The 25954-nt window shown below is 43.8% G+C and overlaps 1 protein-coding gene across 1 annotated transcript; it reads right to left on the bottom strand.

Moving 5' to 3' along the window:
* Positions 1-403: 403 nt before the first annotated feature.
* Positions 404-24732, bottom strand: REG4 (regenerating family member 4). Its single transcript, XM_006049349.4, has 6 exons — positions 24494-24732; positions 19943-20101; positions 12287-12384; positions 8131-8268; positions 6500-6605; positions 404-579 (listed from the first exon to the last, which is right to left on the bottom strand). Exons 2-6 carry the CDS (start codon positions 20007-20009, stop codon positions 512-514), a joined length of 477 nt encoding a protein of 158 aa, XP_006049411.3. The 5' UTR covers positions 20010-20101; positions 24494-24732; the 3' UTR covers positions 404-511.
* Between the last annotated feature and the right edge of the window lie 1222 nt (positions 24733-25954).

Here is a 25954-nt window from a genome sequence, read left to right as displayed (position 1 = left end):
ATGGCCCTGAAATTTTATGGTCTATATCTACCTAGCAGAGACTTTCCTGACAAATGGAAATGTTCCCATGACAAATGGAAAAATAAGCAGATGGCTAAGGAGGTGGGTGAGAGCAATAGAGAGAGGGTAGAGGAATGCAGAAGCTGAAGTGGGCAAAAGGCTTTTTCCTGAATTTCTTCTCTTACCATCAAACCTTTATCCCTGATGGCCAAAGACCTGGCTCTTTCATCAGTGGGAGAGGCACCCCTCATCTGCTAAAGATAGTGGAGGTGGGGAGGAGGAAAAGAGAGTACTATGGAAAGGGATTGTGGGGTGAATATTTCAAGCTAGAAGACACTGTCATACCAATGTTGACATCCCTGCCTCTGAGCTTAAAATGTCAGTGGAATAAGGGCTTCATCAGTCTTAGTTGCTATGTTTACTCTTCGAGACAATGATCAGATAGGCAGCATGGCAGAGAAGGAAGAAGAAAGGGCCTTGAGCCAGGGTTGGCCGGATCTGGATTCTTGCTCTAGGGTCGGTACTTGCACAGGAAGTGTTGGCGCTTATCGCATTCTTTTCTGGTCCAAGTTAAAAAATCTGCAAGAAAATAAACAGATATTTAAATCCACCCACTTGCTGTGTTGAGTTTATCAGCATTATCTGGGTGTTTGCTTGAACCCATGGATAGGGTACAAAAGTTTGTGGCAGCTTGACTAGGATGTCAATAGTCAAAGCTATGGTTTTTCTAGTAGTCATGTATGGATGTGAGAGTTGGACTGTAAAGAGAGCTGAGCACCGAAGAATTGATGCTTTTGAACTGTGGTGTTGGAAAAGACTCTTGAGAGTCCCTCGGACTGCAAGGAGATCCAACCAGTCCATCCTAAAGGAAATCAGTCCTGAATATTCATTGGAAGGACTGATGCTGAAGCTGAAACTCCACTATTTTGGCCACCTGATGCAAAGAGCTGACTCATTTGAAATGACCTTGATGCTGGGAAAGATTGAAGGTGGGAGGAGAAGGGGACAACAGAGGATGAGATGGTTGGATGGCATCACCGACTTAATGGACATGAGTTTGAGTAAACTCCAGGAGTTGGTGATGGACAGGGAGGCCTGGCATGCTGAAGTCCATGCGGTCTCAAAGAGTCAGATACAACTGAGAGACTGAACTGAACTGACCTGACTAGGATGTAGTGCCCAGTTGTTAGGTCAAACACTAGTCTACATTTTGCTGTGCAGGTATTTTTCTATTTAGATGTGATTTAAAGGCCACCCACTCCAGAATTGCGGCCTGGAGAATTCCATGGACTGTACAGTCCATGGGGTCACAAGAGTTGGACATGACTGAGCAACTTTCACTTTCATTTGCATTTAAATCAGTAGACTTTGCATAGAGATTACCCTCCAAAACTTGGTAATCATCTCATCAATGAAGGCCTTAAGAGAAAAGACTGAGGTCCCCAGAGGAAGGAATTCAGACTACTCTCAGCCTCAAGCCTACAACATCAACTTGCAGGAACATCCAGCCTGCTGACCTGTGCTGTGAACCTCAGATTTGCCAGCCCCCACAATTGCATGAGGGCTTCCCTGGTGGCTCAGCTGGTAAAGAATCCACCTGCAATGTGAGAGACCTGGGTTCGATCCCTGGGTTGAGAAGATCCCCTGGAAGGGAACAGCTATGCACTCCAGTATTCTGGCCTGGAGAATTCCATGGACTGTATAATCCATGGGGTCACAAAGAGTCGGACATGACTGAGTGACTTTCACTTTCACAACTCCATGAGCTGATTCCTTAAAATAAATTTCTCTGTCCCCCATGCTCTGTCTGTCTGTCTCACTCTACCTTCTCTTTCCTTTGTTTCTCTGGAGAACTCCAAGACAAGCTAAAAGAAAAATAATTTAAATGTCACACACAATTGCAGATGCTCCATACCAGCATTGCTTTTGAGGAAGGGAGGGCTTGACATTTTCTTGTTGTTGTTGTTTTATCGCTAAGTCGTGGCCGACTCTTTTGCAACCCCATGGACTGTAGCCCATCAGGCTCCTCTGTCCATGGGACTTTGAAGCATTTTTGAGGAAAGGTTCAATTTTTTTTCTTCCAAAAAATAAGCTCCACAGAATGGCTTGCCAATCTGGTGTGTCTACCACTGAGCGATGAGTTGCTCCCCAGTTGGCTGTCTGCCTGGCTTTGACTTGTAGATCTGGCTCTGGCACTGGCACCAGGGTGTGTCAAGTTGATGGGATAAGAGCCTGGGACGGGGTGCATGGAGGTACAGCCAGGCAAACCAAGGTGAGGTGCCTGGTTCTCAGGAGGAAGAGGAGATAGGTCCTGACCACTCCCTCAGCCACAGGGCCCAGAGCTGGGCCACAGAGTGTAAATGAGATGGAGATGCAAACATTCTGGGCATTGCCAAAGTGTGGGGCAAAGAGAGCATGGCACGAGCTTCTAACGACCATGGGGAACGCAGCAAGCTCCCCAGTGGGCACTAACTTAGGAAAGTGTCTCTTCTCCCTCATTCCTCTGTCAAAGAGGGGCAGGTTCAGGGAGGGGTGTAGGAGACCATACTCGCCTCCCTTCCAGGCCATGAAAGGCACAAGCCAAGTCTGCACAGTAATAAGCATCTGACATATATTGGGCTTCCCTGGTGGCTCAGCTGGTAAAGAATCCGCCTGCAATGCAGGAGACCCGGGTTTGATCCCTGGCTAGGGAAGATCCCCTGAAGAAGGAAATGGCAACCCACTCCAGCATTTTTGCCTGGAGAATCCCAGGGACAGAGGAGCCTGGTGGGATATAGTCCTTGGGATCGCAAGAGCCGGAGTTAATGACTAAACCACCACCACCACCACGATGATTAGTATTATTTTTCCCTCTATACAGAGTGGCGTCTGAGGCACAGAGAAGTAAGGAATCTGGTCAAGGTCACACAGCTAAGTGAAGGAACTAGACTCCTACCCCAGGCATTCAGAATACAGAGCCCAGGGCCTTGACCTAAACTATATTAAATATGAAATTTATTTTTCGGTTGTAGAACCCTAGTTATCATTACTCAATATCTCATGGTGAACCAGTAGGTAACTCAGGAAGCACTGTGAAATACAATTTTCCAAAGGGTCCTGGTCTTTTTAAACAGAAAAAAGGAACAAGTTCAGTCACACAGAGAAGCACACACATGGAGTGTGTGTGGCTGTAATTGGGGACACTAATATTATACCTTGTGAGTCTTAAACAAACTATATAGCCCCTGAGTTGGTGAAGCTAAATCTGTTATATAAATATAAAGTGACATTGACAGGGCTGAGGGGAATACGCTTTTGAATTCTACCTTCACCAGTTTCTAATCCTTGCTTCCTTCCTTGAGCTTTTCTGCCCCGAGAGCCTGTATCCTGAGAGTGGAGAGCTAGGCTGAGTGAACGGGAAGAGAAGTGTCCCGTGGCCTGGTGTTCTCAGGTGGACGACTGGCTTCTGGTTCCCATACAGGATACTTCATTGTTGGGAACTTTGCTGATGTGGACACAGACTGACAGTGTCAGGATTTTGTTTGAGAGCTTTATCTGATTGAGACCTTAGAATCACGGGAGGGACCTTGGGAGGCCATGGTTCCCGCTCCCCTGGAGCTTGGTCTGGCATCCAGCCCTAGGGATTCTGATGCTGTCAGTCTGAAGCGATCCCTGAAATTCATATTTTTTAAATGTTCCTTAGCTGACTCTCATGTGCCATGAGCCTCTTTTAATACTTTTTAAAAATTTTAATTATTTATTTTAATTAGAGGATGATTACCATATCGTGATGGTTTTTGCTATATATCAATATGAATCAGCCATAGGCATACATGCAGCATTCCCATCCTGAACCCTTCTTCCACCTGTCTCCCCACCCTATCCTCTAGGTTGTCCCAGAGCACCGGCTTTGAGGGCCTTGCTTCATGCATCAAACTCACACTGCTTATCTATTTTACATATGGTAAAGCATGTGGTTGGTTCAATGCTATTCTCTCAAATCATCACATCCTCTCCTTCCCCCACTGAGTCCAAAAGCCTGCTCTTTGTGTCTGTGTCTCCTTCGCCGCCCTGCACATAGGATCATCAGTACACCTTTCTAGAGTTCATGTATATGCATTAACATGCAGTATTTGCCTTTCTCCTCTTTAATGCTGCGGCTGCAATAACAACCCCATGAGTGTGTGCTCAGCTGCTAAGTCGTGTCTGACTTAGCCCTCCAGGCTCCTTCTGTCCATGGGATTTCCCAGGCAAGAATACTGGAGTGGGTTGCCATTTCCTCTTCTTGGGGATTTTCCCAACCCAGGGATCGAACCCATGTCTCCTGCATTGGCAGGCAGGTTCTTTACCATTAAACCACCAGGGAAGCCCCAATATCAACCACAATGACCACTTTTGCTTGGTTAACTCTACTGATGGGTTTCTCACTACTTTCTAGGGTATCTCATTATATTTTTGGACCATGCTGACTGTTCAGAATATTTTCCTTAGCTTGGATAGAAATTTACATTTTGGTAGCTTCTACATATTGGTCTTGGTGTATTCCTTCCATCAGAGATGACTTATTCCTTAAACAGCAGCTGTAGTCCCTTCGAGACTGTGGGAAGTGCCTCCTTGGTCTGTGATATGACCTACTTACCTCTGAAGGTTTAGTCTCCACATGTTCATCACTTTGCTGTCAGAAAGTTTTTGCATATAATCTTTATTCTTCAGACAATGGTAAACCTGTTCCACATCCCTTTCCACCTGAGTCCCAGTACCTGAGTCCTCAGTCCTGGCCCTTCCCAGGCTCACCCCCTGGCTAGTGGGGGAATCCTGGTGACACTATAAAGGCCTTTTAAACACACTGGGATGTTCTCTTTCAGATCAAGCATCTTTTACATCTTTGACATTCTGTTTCCTTTCCATGTCATTTATTAGCTGTGGTTCTCATATAGGAGTGATTTTGTCTCACCAGGGGATATTTAGGGCTTTCCTCGTGGCTCAGATGGTAAAGAATCTGCCTGCCAATGCAGAAGATGTGGGTTTGATCCCTGGGTCAGGAGATCCCCTGGAGAAGGGAATGGCTACCCACTCCAGTACTCTTGCCTGGCAAATTCCAAGGACAGAGGAGCCTGTCAGGCTACAGTTTATGGGGTTGCAAAGAGTTGGACATGACTGAGCAACTAACACTTTCAGGGGACATTTAGCAAAGTCTGCGGACATTTTTGGTTGTTACAACCTGTGTGTGTGTGTGTGTGTGTGTGCTGCTGGTATCTGCTGGTTAGTGACTAGGGAATGTTAACCCTACAATGCACAGGGCAGCTCCCACAACAAAGCATTACCTACTCCAAACAGCATTTGTAGCAAGGCTGAAAACCCTAACATATCAGCATGAAAAGCAAAGCTTGAAGGCAGGCAAGAGAACTGAAGAGGCTGCAGTGACGGTGTCCAGCCTGCAGCCGAGGTTCTGGGCACTATGTTCTGGGATGAAACTCAGAGAATATGAGCGAAGAATGCAGGCAAAGCGAGGTTTCCAGGGCTTATGGGGAACCCTGACTATAAAGAAGCCCGAAAGCAGTCACACATATTTGCTCCCTGTAGTCTGGGTTTCCCCAAATATGACATATTTCCCCCTCATGGTACAGCACAGAATTTTAAGATAAACAGAGACACAGATGTAGAGAACAAACGGATGGACACCTAGAGGGGAAAAGGGGAGGGGATGGATTGGGAGATTGGGATTGACATGTACACACCACTGTGTTTAAAATAGATAACAATGAGAAGCTACTGCGTAGCACAGTGGGAAAAAAAGAGGGGTCAGTCTGCTCATAGGCCATATATTAAGTTAATCTTAACAATGGATTCCAATATACAGTGGGTGCAGACCAACACTATTTGATTCCACTTACACGAGATACCTAGAATAGTCAAACTTACAGAGTCAGAAAGGTCATTGGTAGATGCCAGGGATGGGGTGGGGATAGGGATGTGGGGAGAGGGAAGGGGAATTTAGTGTTTAATGGGGACAGAGTTTCAGCTTAAAGAGGTGAAAAATTTGGGAGATGGAGGATGGTGAGAGTTGCACAACAGTGTGAATGTCCTTAGTGCCACTGAGCTATACAGTTAAACGTGGTTAAAACAGTGTGTTTTCTATTATGTGACTTTTACTATGATAAAAAAAAAACATAAAAAAGAGAATGTAAAAAAAAGTGAATGTAATCATTTGCTGTATAGCAGTAATTAACACAACATTGTTAATCAACTATACTTCAGCTAAAACGAGTTATTGAAAAATTTTTAAAAAAGAAAAAAGTGATTGGAGTAAAAGAAAATATTGATAACTGAACGGCTGGTACACAGATATGGCAAAGATTGTGAAATGGTCACAAATGGTCAGTGAGTAATGTCTGGGACGAGGCCTCTGTCCTGTAGAGTTGTGAGTGTGAAATGGTGCAGAGAGGAGTCAATATCCAGCTTCGCTCTTAACAGGAAAGAGAAGGAGCTGGGATTCAGGAAGAGATGTGGTAGAACTTACAGGTCTTGGCGTCCATCTCAGCACAGTACTTGTTCTCACCCACGGACTTGCCAGACAAGGATCTGTAAATATACATGGCTCCATCGACCCACTGCCAATGATGCTTCTGCAAACGACAGGAGATGGGAGACACGTACACGTTAGCCTCCCCACCTGCTCACCGCCCAGATGGTCACCACAGCCCGCTTAAACACAGCGTTCACTGTAAAACTTGGGAAAGCACAGAAATGTGTGAAGGGAAAATAGAAAATCACTCCATTTAACCTTCAGGAAGACAACATTACTAATATTTTACCATATTTACTTGTGGTATAACCATTTTTATCTATCACAATATTTTTATGTACTGAAAAATGTGGTAGCCTTTAAAACATATATATTCAATTTTGTAGTATTTTGCTTTCCAAACATTTTTTAATGGTAAGAATATACCACAATTTACCTTGCTCATTCTCCTATTGATTGATGGTCATGTTGTTTCCATTTTACAATTACTGCAAAGAATACAGCTATGAACAATTTTATTTGTAAAGCTGTTTCTGCACTTAAAATTATTTTTTAAAACTAGAATCCCAGAAGTAGAATTAATGACCAAGGGGCATGAATATTTCAAGGATATTCAAATGCATTTCCAAACTGCTTTTCAAAAACAGTTCCATTGTAGGAATTTATACCCTCATTTACTGGGAAATTTCTCCTTATCTTAAAAATACTATTCATTAAGACAAAGCAAACATCTAGTAATCTAAGTCAAATTATATTGTTATTCTAATTTGTATTTCTTTGATACATTCATTGCACAATTCATTAGGCAGTTTACTAGCCGTAGTCATGAAGGTAAAAAATTAAATTTAAAAAAATCTGGTAGAAATTCCTTCAATTAAAAAAATAAATAAAAATCAGATAGAAATAGATGTAAATATTTATCTTATCTTTGAATGAGAGAGCTCTGGTTGATAGCAGTGTGAATACTAACAATATAAAATTAATTGTATAAATCATTTGTAACATCTATAGCAAAGTTTATTAAGAAACACAAAGTCTAGGATTTTTCTCCTTGTATTCTTTGTGCTTTTTTTGGTTAACATAGAAGCTCCACAAAGAATCTATAAATTGCAGGTCCCACACAGAGACTTCAGCAACCTCACATGTCATTTCTTACAAAGAGGTACTGAGAGGGGTAAAATGAAAGACCAGTGAAGAAAGTTAAGGAGGGCATAAGACACATGACCGCATCTGGTGAAAAGCTTAACTGAAAGCTTTCCCCTTTACCTCAAGATCTAATTGGAATTTAATTAAGCGGGATCTCACAATGAGACTCTGTGTGTGTGTCTGTGTTTATTTGTATATGTATATACCCCTACATACTTACAGAAACCTCTTTTGAAAGGCTCTGGGGAGCTGGTACTTTTGTGTTTGAAAAGGTTTGAGAGGGCTCTAAATGGGTAGGTCTGTAAGTGGAGGACATTGCTTTGTCCCTAACCTGGAAGCCTTGGCCTCTATCAGTCGGAGGCAGGTGACTGAAGATCTGTTGTGTGTGCCCTTGCCAGTGGGCCTGGGCCCATTTCCCAGACAGGAGCTGTCTATCTGCTTTTCCCACGGGGCCATGAGTGCGCCAGGTCTGAGGTTACCTTCTGTGGGTCATGCAGGCCAATCCACACCGGCTTGTTTCTTTGATAGGCACCTATGTACTTTGCTATGGTGCTGGCTTCCTTTAAATTCAGGACAGATGCCAAATGGGCTCCGTTTCCATATGACTGACACTCGAGCTGAGGGCAAGGAGGAGATATGAGGTTTAAAAACATAGCCCACAACCTAAATGTCCATCTACAGACAAATGGATGAAGAAGAAATGGTATATCTTTTTTATGGTTGAGTAATAGTCCATTATGGGCTGAGTAATAATGGACTATTCAGTTCAGTTCAGTTGCTCAGTTGAGTCCAACTCTTTGTGACCCCATGAATCGCAGTACGCCAGGCCTCCCTGTCCATCACCAACTCCCGGAGTTCACCCAAACTCACGTCCATTGAGTCGGTGATGCCATCCAGCCATCTCATCCTCTGTCGTCCCCTTCTCCTCCTGCCCCCAATCCCTCCCAGCATCAGAGTCTATTGCTGCTAAGTCACTTCAGTCATGTCCGACTTTGTGCAACCCCACAGACGGCAGCCCACCAGGCTCCACTGCCCCTGGGATTCTCCAGGCAAGAACATTGGAATGGGTTGCCATTTCCTTCTCCAATGCATGAAAGTGGAAAATGAAAGTGAAGTCGCTCAGTTGTGTCCGATTCTTAGCAACCGCATGGACTGCAGCCCACAGTCTCCTCCATCCATGGGATTTTCCAGGCAAGAGTACTGGAGTGGGCTGCCATTGCCTTCTCTGAGAGTCTATTACTCGGCCACAAAAAAGAATGAAATAATAACATTTGTGGCAACATGGAAGGACCTAGAGACTATCATACTAAGTGAAGTAAGTCAGACAAAGACAAATACCATATGATATCACTTATATGTGGAATCTTAAAAATGATGCAAACAAACTTATTTAGAAAACAGAAACAGACTCACAGTCATAAAAAACAAACTTCTGGTTACCAAAGGAGTCAGAGGGCGAGGGATAAATTTGAAGGTTGGAATTAAAATACACATACTACAATATATGAAACAGATAAACAACAAGGATCTACTGTATAGCACAGGGAACTCTACTCAACATCTTGTAAAGACCTATAAGGGAAAAGAATCTAAAAAAGAATATATTGATAGAGGCATATGTATACCTGAATCACTTTGCTGTACACCTGAAACTCCTGGGATACTGTAAATCAATTGTATTTCAAGAAGAATTAGAAAAAAAAAAGAAAGAAAAGCACAGCCTTCCCCTCAGAACCCTAGCTCAGCACGCAGCATGCACACACAGCCCTCGCCGCCTCTCGGGACAGAAGACTTCCTGTCATCATGGAAGAAAGCACAATGTCACAGGTGTGAGGTCCCCTCGAGGCCAGGTCACGAGCTTTAGGGCCAGGAGAAGTGCCTGGGGTCCTGGACTCGCCTCTCATTTGTGTATGTGACCGTGACAAGTCCCTGCACCTCTCTTCCTCGTCTGTAGAATGGAGGACATAATTATGGCTACACAAGGGAGTTGTTACGAGGATGGAACTGTCATAATGATGTATTATAGTAATACACTTCAATAAGTCTGAGACCACGGATTGTAAAATGTGCTATTCTCTAACTAGAAACTTACTGCCCAACTGAAAAGATCATTTTATATCCACACATTTTACACAGACAGAGACACATACTTTATGCTCTCCTGGGCTTTGTTACAGGATCTGCCTACATGATAAAACTTAATTTAATAAAAGCATGGTTTGACTGTGGTTGCTACTCTAATGCTTGCCTTTGAACTTGCTCAATATTAGATGTGGTTACTGTTTCATGATAATTTAGTCCTGGAGGAGGGCATGGCAACTCACTCTAGTATTCTTGCCTGGAAATCCCATGGACAGAGGAGTCTGGTGGGCTACAGTCCATAGGGTCGCAAAGAGTTGGACACGACTGAAGTGACTTAGCAGTCCTCACACTAAGTGCCAGCCACTTTACAAAACCCAAATGTTTTTACATCCATAATTTCATTTGCCTTTCAAATTTGTGAGGTGTGGAAGCTGGATTCCCAGTCCATGTTTAGGGAGTGTACCAATCACAAAGATTGCTGGGACAGAAGAGCAAACAGGCTCAGTTGGTTTACGTGATATTTTCCCTGTAAGTTCACATGGCTAGAACCCAGAGCTCTGCTTCTTCGGTCTGCGATTGGGTTTACCTGTCATTTTCATGCCAGCTCCATTGCCTCCAGGAGTTTTGTGAACTAAGATAGCAGCTAGGAATCAAGAAACACAGAGCTGTGGGGTCAATTTCTCCAGTCTTTCCTGACACCTTCTCTGCACTCTGGTTCAGGAGTGGTTAACTCTGCTAAGGCTCGGTAGCAATGTTATGGATTGTTTTTGCCTTGAAAATCTGAATTGAGCATCTACCATGTGCCAGAGGTTTTTTGCAACAACCCCAACAACCCCATGGAATGAAAGCATTATCCCCATGTTACAGAAGAAAACTGGTAAAGTGAGGTATAGCTCTAACTAATGCCTGGCAAAGCGTGATTTAAACGCACACCTATATTATTCCAATATAGACTTGGACTTCCCAGGTGGGTTTCCCAGGTGGCTCAGTGGGTAAAGAATCTGCCTGCGATGCAGGAGACACAGGAGAAGCAGGTCAATCCCTCAGTTGGGAAGATCCCCTGGAGAAGGGCAGGGCAACCTACTCTAGTATTCTTGCCTGGAGAATCCCATGGACAGAGGAGCCTGCCGGTTATAGTCCATGGGGTCGCAAAGAGTCGGACATGACTGAAGTGACTGAGCACGCATATTATTCCAAAGCTCCCCAGGTATCTTCCTCTTTGTTATGGTAGAATTAGTGTTGGGCTCTCTGGGGACAGACAGTACAAATGTCTGAGGCCATTGTGGGCCCAGATTGTACCCCATATCCCCACTGGTCTCCCCAGTCGGTCACTCCAGTAAAACAACCACAATTCAGAGACACAGCAGCCCTGACTCCTCACATTCCGAGGTAACTTACTCTGACTGGCTAGGTGGGTATCTCTTAGGAAAGCCTCAGTGAAATGAAACCAATGCATTTGTTGAGTTGTGGGGTCCCTAAGGCCTTCCATGTGTTCAGAATGCTTCACTCTCTGTCAGGTGGCTCTGAAGCTGGTAAATCTTGTACAGCAATTCAAGTTGTTCTTTCTGTAAGTCCCTCATCTCATCCTCTTTGGCTTAATGTGCTTCTGTCTTTTTCCCTGATAACGGACTCCCCGAGGGGAGGCTGTCTCTGGTTCATTCTCATGCCTTTGCAGCAACCCCAGGGTCTGGGCCTGTAGCATGCTCTCCATTGATTTGTCATTGTTCAGTCACCCAGTCGTGTCCAACTCTTTGCGACCCCATGGACTGCAGCACGCCAGGCCTCCCTGTCCCTCACCATCTCCCAAAGTTTGCCCAAGTTCATGTCCACTGCATCAGTGATGCCATCCAGCCATTTCATCCTCTGATGCCCTCTTCTCCTCCTGCCCTCAATCTTTCCCAGCATCAGGGACTTTTTCAATGAGTCAGCTGTTTGCATCAAATGACCAAAATACTGGAGTTTCAGCTTCAGCATCAGTCTTTCCAATGAGTATTCAGGATTGATTTCCCTTAAGATTGACTGGTTTGGTATCTTTGCTGTCCAGGGGACTCTCAGGAGTCTTCTCCAGCATCACAGTTTGAAGGCATCAATTTTTTGGTGCTCCATCTTCTTTATTGTCCAACTCTCACAACCACAACTGTACATGACCACTGGGAAGAACATAGCCTTGATTATATGGACCTTTATTGGCAGAGCAATGTCTCTGCTTTCCAACACACTGTCTAGGTTTGTCATAGTTTTCCTGCTTAAGAAGCAAATGTCTTCTGATTTCACAGCTGCAGTCACCACTGCAGTGATTTCAGAGCCCCCAAAGAGGAAATATGTCACTACTTCCACCTTTTGCCCCTCGATGTGCTCCATCGATGCTTACAACATTAGAGGAGTTGAAAGGGTAACCCTCTTCTCTCCACTTCACCTGCCAGGTGACTTCTCGGAACACCAGGGAAGGACCCTTGAACACTCAGAAGGACCTTCTGAGTTGAATGATACCTGGAGCTTCGGGTGTTCCCTTGCTCTAGAGACACCTCTCTGAGCATGAGCCAGATTTCTTACCTCAGCCTCGGACCAGTTCCTCAGCTTCCGGAAGTATCCATAGCAATATGACCCATGGTAAAACCAGCCGGTAGCACAGCTAGGTCTCACGATAATGGCTGTGCACAAACAAAAGCAAATACAAGTTACAAAGGAAAGAAAAAGCAGTTCAGCACCTTAGCCAGTTTAAGACCCAGGTCCCCTTGAAGGAGGAGAGCCTGAGCGTCCTGGAGGAAGGCTCTCTCTCAGCTGCCACATCTTTATACTGTTCTCCTTTCTCCTAGCATCTCCAGAGGGGGCTGTGGTCTTTTACCAGAGTACTTCAGCACTGGGGAAAAGGAGATAATCAGATCTTTGAGGATACCGGACACTGGCTCTGAACTGACACCGATTTCAGGAGGCCCCAGACATCACTGAGGTCTTCCAGTCAAGTAGAGGTTTTTGGAGGTCGAGCAATCAATGATGTTTTAGCTCAGGACTATTTTCCACGGACCCAGTGGTCCTCCAAGCCCATCCCTGTGCTAATCTCCTCAATAATGGAATATGTAATTGGAATAAACATCCTCAGCAACTGGTAGAATCCCCACACTGGTAGCAAGATCAAACAGATGTAATTCAAGAGATCACAAGAGTGGATGAGGGGCATCAATTGGTAGTTTTAGGCATGATAGGGAGCAAGTGGGTTTTTCTTTTTTTTAATCTAGGGGAATGCACAACCAGTTAGATGGCAACTTGGCAGGAACTTGAGAATGGGGGGCTGTAAGTCAGTAGCCAGGGGAGGGGAACATTTTAGGCTAAGGGGGTGGGTGAGCCAAGAAATGGCAGCAGGAAGAGCAAGCACTTAGGTTTGCCTTACATGTAGAGGACCTGTCAGGCAACCACTATAGAAAACAGAAGGAGAGAGTCAGGGCCCAGAAGCCAGGGAAACCATGATTCAGAGAGAAGCGCAAACTCTTTCAGCTAGTGGACTGATGAATGGACCATGGCACTGAAACTGCTGGAAATGCAGAGGACCCAGGTAATGAAGGGGATGCTGAGCTAGTAAGTCTGGACTTGTGCCAGTGTGGCTGCTCGGTAATGCTGTGGATGCGTGCAGGAGTCTTTGCACCCCCAGCGCATGTCCCCGGACTGCTGTGGTCACACAGCTTCTCCTCTCTCCTCGGGCAGATGACGCTGCTGTCACTTGCCTGCCTTACGCTTCTGTTCTACGTCATTGTGTGTGTTAGCCCCTCAGTCGTGTCCAACTCTTTGAGACCCCATTGACTGAGGTCTGCCAGGCTCCTCTGTCCATGGAATTCTCCAGGCAAGAATACTGGGGTGGGTTGCCATTCCCTGATCCAGGGGATCTTCCCAATCCAGGGATCGAACCCCTGTATCCTGCATTGCAGGCAGATTCTTTACTGCGGAGCCACCAGGGAAGCCCTGTTCTACTTCATTCCTTGCCTACAAATCTCCTCTCCTACAAATCTCCTGTTGCTTTCAGATAAGCTCTCCACTCAGCTGGGCATTCAAGGGTGTTCACAGCCTGGTCTTATGGCCCTAGTGAAACACAGCTTCCTGTGCAGCGGCCCCAGCTGCAGCTTGGGACATGACGCTCATGGTTGACATAGATCCTTTGCTTGTGCTCTGCTTTGTATCTGTGAATGATGGACAGTGACTAACCTAGTGGAGGCACAGCAAGAAAAGTTTCAATGTCAAAGTGTCTCTTTTGCCCTTTCCTGCTTGCCCATTTTGTTTCCCTTTAACCTTGCCTGTGTGCTAAGTCACTTCAGTCGTGTCTGATTCTCTTTGGGACTCTATGGACTGTAGCTCACCAGGCTCCTCTGTCCATGGGATTCTCCAGGCAAGAATACCGGAGTGGATTGCCATGCCCTCCTCCAGTGGATCTTCCCGACCCAGGGATTGAGCCCACATCTCCTATGTTTCCTGTGTTGGCAGGCAGCTTCTTTACCACTAGCACCACCTGGGAAGCCCTCTGTTTAACCTTGAAAAAGCCTAACTATAGGCATTAAATCACTAGGCAATTTAACCTAACTCCTGACTTACGCTCTCCTGAACGCATACTACGCCTTGTCTAAACTGCTGATTGTTTTCCTAAATAAAAAGAAATAAAAATGAAGAATTCAGAAGTTAAAAGATGCTGTTGTTGTTCAGTCACTAACTCATGTCTGACTCTTTGTGACCCCATGGACTGCAGCACACCAGGCTTCCCTGTCCTTTACCATCTCCCGGAGCTTGCTCATACTATGCCCATCAAATCACTGATGCCATCCAACCATCTCATCATCTGTTGTCCCCTTCTCCTCTTGCCTTCAATCTTTCCCAGCATTAGGGTCTTTTCAAATGAGGATGAAAAGTATTGGAGCTTCAGCATCAGTCATTTCAATGAATATTCAGGGTTGATTTCCTTTAGGATTAACTGGTTTGATCTCCTTGCAGTCCAAGAGACTCTCTAGAATCTTCTCCAGCACCACAGTTGGAAAGTATCAGTTCTTCAGTGCTTATCCTTCTTTATGGTCCAACCCTCACATCCATACGTGACTACTGGAAAAACCACAGCTTAGACCATATAGACCTTTCTCGACAAAGTGATGTCCCTGCTTTTTCATATGCTGTCTAGGTTTTCTTAGCTTGTCTTCCAAGGATCAGGAATATTTTAATTTCATGGCTACAGTCACCATCTGCAGTGATTTTGGAGCCCAAGAAAATAAAATCTGTCAGCATTTCCACTTTCCCCCTATCTATTTGTCATGAAGCAATGGGACTGGATGCCATGATCTTAGTTTTTTCAATGTTTCTGCCACTTATTTGCTGTGGGACTCCAGGACATGACAACTCTCTGCTTTTGTTTTCTCCTCTGGAACTGAGGATAATGACAATCTACTTGACAGGGTTATTATGGGGGTGACTGGAATGCCTGGAACAGCTCCCGGGACATAGTAAATGCTCCATGAGGTGTGAGGTGGTGGGAGGCAGAGCGGCAGCCCCAGCAGAGCAGCGCAGTCTGCCCCTCCAGGAGCTCACGCGTCAGAGAGCTGCGGCCTTGGCTCTAGTATCGTGAGGTGAGTGGTGAGGTGATGGGGGAGGAAGGAGAGGAAAGAATGAGGCAGAGAGACAGACAGTCATCGACACACAGAGACTCGGGCACAGAGACCAGCAGAAAGTTAGTAAGAGACAGAGACACCAGGGTGAGTGGGAAGACAGCAAGAGACAAAGAGAAATACACGGAAAGGGTCAGAAAGACACAGAGAGGCTCAGAGGGAGCTGAACAGAGTGACGTGGACAGAAACTGAGAAGGACGCTCAAAACAGACACAGGGCAGGGAAAGAGAGTGCACTGGTTGTCCGGCCTTAAGCATGACCCAAGGTGCTTTGCCCTGACCCCTCTAGGTCCTCCAGTGTGCCGCTGGGAGCTCTGCTCTCACTACCTGGATTCAGGAAAAAATACAGTGCCTGGTGGTGGAGAATCTGTGCTCACACATTTGCCCACAGGATGCCAAGCAGAGTCACTTCAGAGTTCGAAAGAGAAATCAAGGAGAACTGAACGAGGAGCACCTGGTGTGAAGCAAGGGGCCTACTCTATTGGAGTATAGCTGATGAACAATATTGTGAGAGTTTCAGGTGAACAGTGAAGGAATTCAGCCATATATATATGTGTGTGTGTATATATATGTATATATGTGTATCCATTCTCCCCCAAACTCCCCTCTCATCCAGGCCGACACACAACGTTGCTCAGAGTTCCCTGTGCTGTACAGTAGGTCCTTGTTGCCAATCCATTTTCAGTAGAGCAGTGTGTACATGCCCATCCCAAACTCCCTCACTGCCTCTCCTCCCCCCACCCCCCCTTCTTGGACAGCTCACTCTCCACAGCACAGTTTGAGCAAATTTTAGAGCAGCAAAGCCCTAACTACCCAGGCTGTTGATTAGAAATGGCCATGGAATGCGGCCTGCTGGGGGAGCTTGAGGGCAGCCTCCCCTAGTCTTTCACACGCTATCACGTTCCAGAGAAAGTGGTTGAGTTCCCCGGGTCCTGAATGGCCGTAGATGGTTGAGAGAGCTGGTAGCTGGACCCGCAGACTTCAGCCACGAGCACCAACATGAGGCCCCAAGAACCCTGCTTCTCTTTGTATCTCCTTCCACTCACTCTCTTCCTTGGCCTAGGTATCCGTGCTGGGAGAAGTCCTGGGTCATGTACAGCCCTGGGCCCTCTCAGGAGGCCTCTTCTCAATAGAAGTGCTGCTCAGGCGAGTTTCTTCACTCCCTGTACCACATTCGACACCAGCAGGGCCTCTGCAGACTGTCAAAGCAGCCAGGATACTTATTCTTAGCTCATATATGCAGCTTTCCTCCCCTGCTTTCTCCACTGGTAGATTCTAGGGTATTGTTTACTACCTCACAGATGTGTTACTTTGGTATTTTATTTATAAAATATTTTATTTTTGTTTATTTATTTATTTGTCTGTGCCCAGTCTTAGTTGCAGCATGTGGGATCTTAGTCCCCTGACCAGGGATTGAACCCGGCCACCTGCATTGGGAGTGCAGTCTTTGCCACTGGACCAGCAGGGAAGTCCTGACATGTGACTTTATACTTGATGCTCCCCAGGGATTGCACCCTGGTCTCCCGTATTGCATATGGATTCTTTACTAGCTGAGCCACAAGGGAAACCCAAGGGAAACTGGAGTAGATAGCCTACCCCTTCTCCAGCAAATCTTTCCAACTCAAGAATTGAACTGGGATTGTCTTTTTCATTATAGGGGACTGGAATGGAAAAGTAGGAAGTCAAGAAACACCTGGAGTAGCAGGCAAATTTGGCCTTGGAATACGGAATGAAGAAGGGCAAAGACTAATAGAGTTTTGCTAAGAAAATACACTGGTCATAGCAAACACCCACTTCCAACAACCCAAGAAAAAACTCTACACATGGACATCACCAGATGGTCAACACTGAAATCAGATTGATTATGTTCTTTGCAACCAAAGATGGAGACGCTCTATACAGTCAACAAAAACAAGACCAGGAGCTCACTGTGGCTCAGATTATGAACTCCTTATTACCAAATTCAGACTGAAATCGAAGAAAGTAGGGAAAACCACTAGACCATTCAGGTATGACCTAAATCAAATCCCTTATGATTATACAGTGGAAGTGAGAAATAGATTTAAGGGCCTACATCTGATAGATAGAGTGCCTGATGAACTATGGACGGAGGTTCGTGACATTGTACAGGAGCAGGGATCAAGACCATCCCCATGGAAAAGAAATGCATGTCCGGGGAGGCCTTACAAATAGCTGTGAAAAGAAGAGAAGTGAAAAGCAAAGGAGAAAAGGAAAGATATAAGCATCTGAATGCAGAGTTCCAAAGACTAGCAAGAAGAGATAAGAAAGCCTTCCTCAGCGATCAATGCAAAGAAATAGAGGAAAACAACAGAATGGGAAAGACTAGAGATCTCTTCAAGAAAATTAGAGATACCAAGGGAATATTTCATGCAAAGATGGGCTCGATAAAAGACAGAAATAGTATGGACCTAACAGAAGCAGAAGATATTAAGAACAGATGGCAAGAATACACAGAAGAACTATACAAAAAAGATCTTCATGACCCAGATAATCACGATGGTGTGATCACTGACCTGGAGCCAGACATCCTGGAATGTGAAGTCAAGTGGGCCTTAGAAAGCATCACTACAAACAAAGCTAGTGGAGGTGATGGAATTCCAGTGGAGCTATTTCAAATCCTGGAAGATGATGCTGTGAAAGTGCTGCACTCACTATGCCAGCAAACTTGGAAAACTCAGCAGTGGCCACAGGACTGGAAAAGGTCAGTTTTCATTCCAATCCCAAAGAAAGGCAATGCCAAAGAATGCTCAAACTACCGCACAATTGCACTCATCTCACACGCTAGTAAAGTAAGGCTCAAAATTCTCCAAGCCCGGCTTCAGCAATATGTGAACCATGAACTTCCTGATGTTCAAGCTGGTTTCAGAAAAGGCAGAGGAACCAGAGATCAAATTGCCAACATCTGCTGGATCATGGAAAAAGCAAGAGAGTTCCAGAAAAAGATCTATTTCTACTTTATTGACTATGCCAAAGCCTTTGACTGTGTGGATCACAATAAACTGTAGAAAATTCTGAAAGACATGGGAATACCAGACCACCTGGCCTGCCTCTTGAGAAATCTGTATGCAGGTCAGGAAGCAACAGTTAGAACTGCACATGGAACAACAGACTGGTTCCAAATAGGAAAAGGAGTATGTCAAGGCTGTATATTGTCACCCTGCCTATTTAACTTCTATGCAGAGTACATCATGAGAAACGCTGGACTGGAAGAAGCACAAACTGGAATCAAGATTGCTGGGAGAAATATCAATAACCTCAGATATGCAGATGACACCACCCTTATGGCAGAAAGTGAAGAGGAACTAAAAAGCCTCGTGATGAAAGTTAAAGTGGAGAGTGAAAAAGTTGGCTTAAAGCTCAACATTCAGAAAATGAAGATCATGGCATCCAGTCCCACCACTTCATGGGAAATAGATGGGGAAACAATGGAAACAGTGTCAGACTTTATTTTTCTGGGCTCCAAAATCACTACAGATGGTGACTGCAGCCATGAAATTAAAAGACGCTTACTCCTTGGAAGGAAAGTTATGACCAACCTAGATAGCATATTGAAAAGCAGAGACATTACTTTGCCAACAAAGGTCTGTCTAGTCAAGGCTATGGTTTTTCCTGTGGTCATGTATGGATGTGAGAGTTGGACTGTGAAGAAGGCTGAGCACTGAAGAATTGATGCTTTTGAACTGTGGTGTTGGAGAAGACTCTTGAGAGTCCCTTGGACTGCAAGGAGATCCAACCAGTCCATTCTGAAGGAGATCAGCCCTGGGATTTCTTTGAAGGAATGATGCTAAAGCTGAAACTCCAGTACTTTGGCCACCTCATGCGAAGAGTTGACTCATTGGAAAAGACTCTGATGCTGGGAGGGATCGGGGGCAGGAGGAGAAGGGGACGACAGAGGATGAGATGGCTGGATGGCATCACTGACTCGATGGACGTGAGTCTGAGTGAACTCCGGGAGTTGGTGATGGACAGGGAGGCCTGGCGTGCTGCAATTCATGGGGTCGCAAAGAGTTGGACACAACTGAGCAACTGAACTGAACTGATCCTGCATTGCAGGCCGATTCTTTACCAACTGAGCTATCAGGGAAGCCCTATTTTTGTTTATTTCTTTATTTGTCTGTGCCAGGTCTTAGTTGCAGTATGTGGGATGTTAGTTCCCTGACCAGAGATTGAACCCGGCCACCTGCATTGGGAGCACAGAGTCTTAGCCACTAGACCACAAGGGAAGTCATGACATGTGGCTTTATACTTGATGCTGGACCTATATGTGTATTGGAGCCATCTCTCCAACTAGTCTGTATGCTCTTTGCAAACTGGAATCCCCCAATATGTTCAAATAGGAAAATAATGCACAAAACACTGGGTAGTCCTAATTATAGTTATCATTTCTTGACTGCCAAGTGACAGGTACTTTAAATACATTACCTCCACCCTTCACAATAAATTTGCAAAATAATTATTATAATCTACACTTGATTGATGATGGTTTCACTACGGCTTACAACCATACAAAGAACACTGACTGTGGGCTCAATTCCAGCTTAGTGACTGATACTCACCATCCAGGACTTCAGTGCTGATTACACAGCTCATCAGAAAAACCAGCCACATGCTTTTCAGAGCCATCTTCCTCTTCCCGCAGGGACAGAAGTACTTCAGGAAGCACGGATCTCAGAGTCCTTTCAGTTTTTCCTTGATACTCCTGGATTCACCCAGATCTGAAATTTCAACACATTTACACTAGTGAAGTGGATCCAGGAATTTATAAAAGCCAAATTAGTAAATGTATGCTTCTCAGTCGCTCAGCTGTGCCCAATTCTTTGTGATTCCATGGACTGTAGCCTGCCAGGCTCCACTGTCCATGGGATTTTCCAGGTAAGAATAATGAACTGGACTGCCGTTTCCTCCTCCAGGGGATGTTCCTAATCCAGGGATCAAATATGTGTCTCCTGCATTGCCTTCATTGGCAGACAGATTCTTTACCTCTGTGCCACCTAAGAAGCCCAAATCATAAATGAAGGAAAAAATATTTCTCTGGCTAAACCCAAATTATACAACAAAGGGAATTTGAAAAGATACATGCACCCCAATGTTCATTTCAGCCCTGTTTACAATAGACAAGACATAAAGAAAGTGAAAGTCACTCAGTCATGTCTGAGTGACTCCTTGTGACCCCGTGAACTATACTGTTCATGGAATTCTCCAGACCAGAATACTGGAGTGGGTAGCCTTTTTCCCTTCTCCAGGAGATTTTCCAAACCCAGGGATCGAACTCAGGTCTCCTGCATTGCAGGTGGATGCTTTACCAGTTGAGCCACCAGGGAAGCCCCCAGACAAGATATGGAAGCAACCTAAATGTCCATCAACAGATGAATGGAAAAAGAAGGTGTGATGGACCTAGAGATTATTATACTAAGTGAAGTCAGTCAGAAAGAGAAAGACAGATACCATATGATATCACTTACATGGAATCTAAAATATGAAACAAAGGAACTTACAAAACAGGAACAGATTCACAGACTTAGGAAACAAACTTATGGTTACCAAAAGGGAAAGTTATGGGGAAAGGGTAAATTGAGAGTTTGGGATTGATATATACAGAGTATCTTTAAAATAGATAATCAACAAGCATCTACTGTATAGCACAGGGAACTCCACTTTACTAATAATAATAAGTCCACTTTTCTGTAATAAAAAATTTTAAAAAGAACATATGTATACATGTATAACTGAATCACTTTGTTGTACACCAGAAACTAACAGCACTATAAATTAACTATACCCTGCTGCTGGGAAAGACTGAAGACAGGAGAAGGGGACGACAGAGGACAAGATGGTTGGATGGCATCACAGACTCAGCTGACATGAGTTTGAGCAAGCTCCAGGAGATGGACAGGGAAGCCTGGTATGCTGCAGTCCATGGGGTGGCAAAGAGTCGGACACAACTGAGCGACTGAACAACAACATACTTCAATAATAGATAAATAGGAATCTCAAGCTAAATATAAAGATTAGGAAAAATTATCTTATGCCAGGCCTCTAAGCCAATGCCAAAGATCTAACTCTGCTGGGCTGAATGGTTTCAAGTCTGAAAGCATTTGGTATACTCTGAAGAGCCCGCCCTTGCTATTCTCAGGACAGCCAGAAGAGGGCGTCCAAAGCAAGCTTTCTCTCAGATGAGGCAGTATTTGAGCTTTAATAGTTTAAGTCCGGAGAAGGCAATGGCACCCCACTCCAGTACTCTTGCCAGGAAAATCCCATGGACGGAGGAGCCTGGTAGGCTGCAGTCCATGGGGTCGCTAGGAGTCGGACACGACTGAGCGACTTCACTTTCACTTTTCACTTTCATACACTGGAGAAGGAAATGGCAACCCACTCCAGTGTTCTTGCCTGGAGAATCCCAGGGACGGGGGAGCCTGGTGGGCTGCCGTCTCTGGGGTCGCACAGAGTCGGACACGACTGAAGCGACTTAGCAGCAGCAGCAGCAGTTTAAGTCAATCAAGTCAATCCCAACCGTGAGTTTTTAAATGTTAAAATTAAAACTGAATATGTTATCTAATATCTCCACTTTACAGTTTAGAAAACCTGAGGTATGAAGTCATTTTCTCATTGTCACACAGCCACAACAAGATTTCCTAACTTTAACTTTCTTCCCTTTACACTTAGGAGATATCACACTTTAAAAAAAATAATTTTATTTTTCCTGTGACTAAATAGTACACAAATTATTAAAAGATCATTGAAAAACTAGGAATACGAAGGAATCTTCCAGAGAAACAATTGAGTGAAGAGCTTATTAACATTTTTCTAGGCATGTGTTATTTATATAATTTTGTATAAAGAGTCATATAATTCTGTAACCTGGTTTTATCTCTCAGAAACAGATTGATTGTAATAAACCTTCTTCCACTCACATAACTTTTATGAAGTTTTGCTCCTGGTCTTTAGTATAAATTCACATACGTGAGAGCCTGCTAAGTTGCTTAAGTTGGGTCTGACTCTGCAACCCTATGGACCGTAGCCTGCTAGGCTACTCTGTCCATAGGATTCTCTGTCCATGGGCTTCTCTAGGCAAGAATACCGGAGTGGGTTGCCATCCCTCCTCCAGGGGATCTGCTGGACTCAGGAATCGAACTCTTGTCTCTTACGTCTCCTGCTTTAGCAGGTGGGTTCTTTACCACTAGCACCATCTGGGAAGTCTGAATTCACATACACAGGGTTGTAATTTCACAGAACACACAAATTGTCACATTGATATTCTTGGCTAAAATACCCTCTGAACCTCGAGGAGTAGGAGGGAGGCTCAAGAAGGAGGGGATATACGTATACTTATAGCTAATTCAGGTTGTTGTACAGCAGAAACCAAGACAACATTGTAAAGCAATTATAATCCAATTAAAAAATAAATTTAAAAGAATTTTAAAAATGCCCCCTGAACGGGCTGTAGTGTGTGTTCATTCTAACACTAGTGGGCAGGAATGCTGCTTTCCTCAGCCCTTAATGAACACCTGATTTGTCCATTTTTTTTCTTGCTAATTTTGGTATATTAAAGAAAAACTTCATTTTAAAAATACTGATAAAGTGGGATGTCCTTTTATATAATGATTAGCTTTTAAATTTTCTTTTATGAATTTTTGGTTTACAGCTTTGCACAGCTGATTGTTGGATTTTTTATCTTTTTCCTCAGAAATCTGGAGGGCTTTCTTTGTATATTTATTGTCTTTTATATCTTACCAAAAATATTTCCCAGTCTGTATTTTCTCTTGTTTACAATATATTTTTTTTGCCTACTGAAAATTTCAAAAATTGTCATAGGTATTATATCCTTTATAACTTTTGGAATTTATATTTGAAAAACTGGCCATTTCCATCCACATAAGATTAAAATATCTACCTCTATTCTATTTTTTTTATCCATTAGGCAACACTTTAGTGTAAGCATGGGGTTGGGAAAAAGGTTTTTCCCCCAAATTACTAAGATGAGTAATTCATTGCATTTTAATTTGACCATACTTTATGATCCCCAAATCAGCATACATGTTCTAACTCTCAAATAATAGATTGCTTAAGGGAAATAAATGGTGGAACAGAGTATTTGAAATGGAAACTTTCCCAGAAAATCTAAAGATTAGGTCCATATGGACACTCTGACAGTGTTGATAAGGAGGGAAACAAAAGAGTGAAGAGTGTGTGGCTGTGATGACCTCTCTCTCTCTTTTAATTATGGTATTAACCTGCAATTAATTCCTCTGAGGAGCCTCCATTCCAAAAGTGATAGAGGTATGTTGGCTGTCCTGTACCCGCTTCAAGACACAAATGGTAAAAGCTTCGCTCTCAGGTCAACAATCTGGGGAAGGGCGGTTCAGCATCTTTTTAAATATAGTCCTCCCCACTTATCTGCAGGGAATACATTCTAAGACCCCCTGAAATCACAGATATTACAGAACCCTATATATGCTGTTTTTCCTATGCTAATCAGGGTGGTGGGGGTGGGGGTGGAGGGAAGCAGTACGCTGGACAAAGGGATGACCTGCCTCCTGGGTGGGAATAAGCAGGATCATGCTAGATTTCATCAGGCTGCTCAGAACAGAGCGTGGCACAATTTATAATTTATGACTTTTTTTTTTTGGAGTTTACCATTTAATATTTTCTGACTCCAGCTGACTGAAGATAGCATACTTCGGAGAGTGCCCCCAGGATAAGGTAGGGCACTACTATAACCTATAACTGAATCTTAACAAATTGACATTCACTGAATGCTCCAGTGTCATCCAATTTAATCCCCATAACTGAGCTGCATTCCAGATATCATTAGCTTATTTTGCACATGAAGACCCAAAAGTTTATGGAGATTAAGTATCTATCCTACAGTTTCACAGCTTCTAGATTGCTGAGCTAGGGTTTAACTCAACACTATTTGAGACCAAAGCCAATGCTCTTTATAAGACAAGAAAAGAAATAAGTAATTTAAATTAAAAAAACAGCAACACAAGCATGATTAACATGTTTTGAACTATAACTTGTTCTTTCTGGCCCAGTTAAAAGCTGGCAAAGAAAAACAGATACTCAAAGAAAACCCTATGCCCTCAACGGCATGGAGGATTAATTACCTGGTTGGCATTCAAGGCTCTGAAGACCCCTGCCTTCTTCAGTGTCCTTAGAGATCCCAGGAAGTTTCTGAAGTTCTTATATCTTCTTGCCTCAGGAATTATATGACGTTTGCTTTAATCACACAGCCTCAATGTTTACAAATAATAGCCATCCATAAAAGTCTTATCTACAGCCAAAGTGAACTGAATGAGATATGAATTGAGAACATATCTAAGTTGTATTTTAATTATTTAAGAGAACCTCTCCCTAATTGCAAATAGAGTCTTTTCTTTACAATCCATTTTAGCAATATCCTGTAATTTGTGATGAAAGAAAATTACCTATTGAAGGATAGGAAAGTAATTTTGGCTTATATATAATGTAACTTGAAATTTACGCTAACTAGACTAGCTTATTTGTAGAAATAGAGCTAAGGATGTAGAAAACAAACACAGTTACCAAGGGGATAAGCAGGGGAGGGATTAGTTGTGAGACTGGGATCGACACACACACACTATTATATGTGAAATTAACTAATAAGCTCTTACCGTATAACACAGGGAACTCTATTCAATACTCTGTCATGACCTATATGGGAATAGAATCTAAGAAAGAGTGAAAAAGTGAAAGTGTTAGTGGCTCAGTTGTATCTGACTCTTTGTGACCCCGTGGACTGTAGCCTGCCAGGCTCCTCTGTCCTTGGAATTCTCTAGGCAGGAATACTGGAGTGGGTTGTCATTCTCTTCTCTGGCAGATCTTTGCAACCCAGTGCAGGTATATGGATATGTATAACTAATTCACTTTGCTGTTACAACTGAAGCTAACATAACATTGTAAATCAACTATACTCTAATAATTTTTTTTCTGAAAATTAAAAAAACCCAGGCTGTTTGTGGCCTATTAAACCTGCAAATGTACACCTGCCTTAACCATTAAAGAAAAGAATGCATTTAATAATTAAAATGGAAAAACTGTGGTTCAGGTATCCAAAATGGAGCTGGGGGGGCGGGCATTGTGAATGTGGTTTCAGACATGTTCCTGTATCCCTAAGAACTTGGATTTTCTGAACTGTAGCAGAATCAAGGACACCACCAGTTGCTTTCAAAATAATATCTGCTGGCAGCTGCCACTGCAACCTCGTGACCTCAAGATCTCCCCTCGTAACTGTTCAACTATTTAGTGCCCCAAACAATCTTGGCTTAACACCCTTACGTCTTGCCAGCTCCTACTACAATTCTTGACCAACAACTTATGTAATTTTGCAATTTTTGCCTTTATAAACCTCCCCCCATTTGTGATCTAGCAGAATACAGTTCAAGTGCTTCCTGAATCTGTGTCTCCTGGGCTATAGCCCTCATTGTGGCTCAAATAAAACTCTTTCACCTCTTATTATAGATTGTTTATCGATTATTTCCATTGATACCTATTATAAGCCCATCTTCCTTTCCTTTATTTTCTTTTCTTATTTCTCTTTTTCTCTC

Source organism: Bubalus bubalis, chromosome 6 (genome assembly GCF_019923935.1).
Source record: "Bubalus bubalis isolate 160015118507 breed Murrah chromosome 6, NDDB_SH_1, whole genome shotgun sequence".
Taxonomy (NCBI): Eukaryota; Metazoa; Chordata; class Mammalia; order Artiodactyla; family Bovidae; genus Bubalus; species Bubalus bubalis.
Note: the sequence above shows the minus strand (reverse complement) of the source record. Positions and strands in the feature narration are given on the sequence as shown.

Excerpts from the sequence above, each read along its gene's own strand:
- REG4 (XM_006049349.4), bottom strand. The coding sequence starts at position 20,009 with ATGGCTCTGAAAAGCATGTGGCTGGTTTTTCTGATGAGCTGTGTAATC. Across the intron at positions 8,269-12,286 it reads GGAACTGGTCCGAGGCTGAG|CTCGAGTGTCAGTCATATGG; the intron begins GTAAGAAATCTG and ends CCTTGCCCTCAG. Across the intron at positions 6,606-8,130 it reads GCCTGCATGACCCACAGAAG|AAGCATCATTGGCAGTGGGT; the intron begins GTAACCTCAGAC and ends TGTCGTTTGCAG.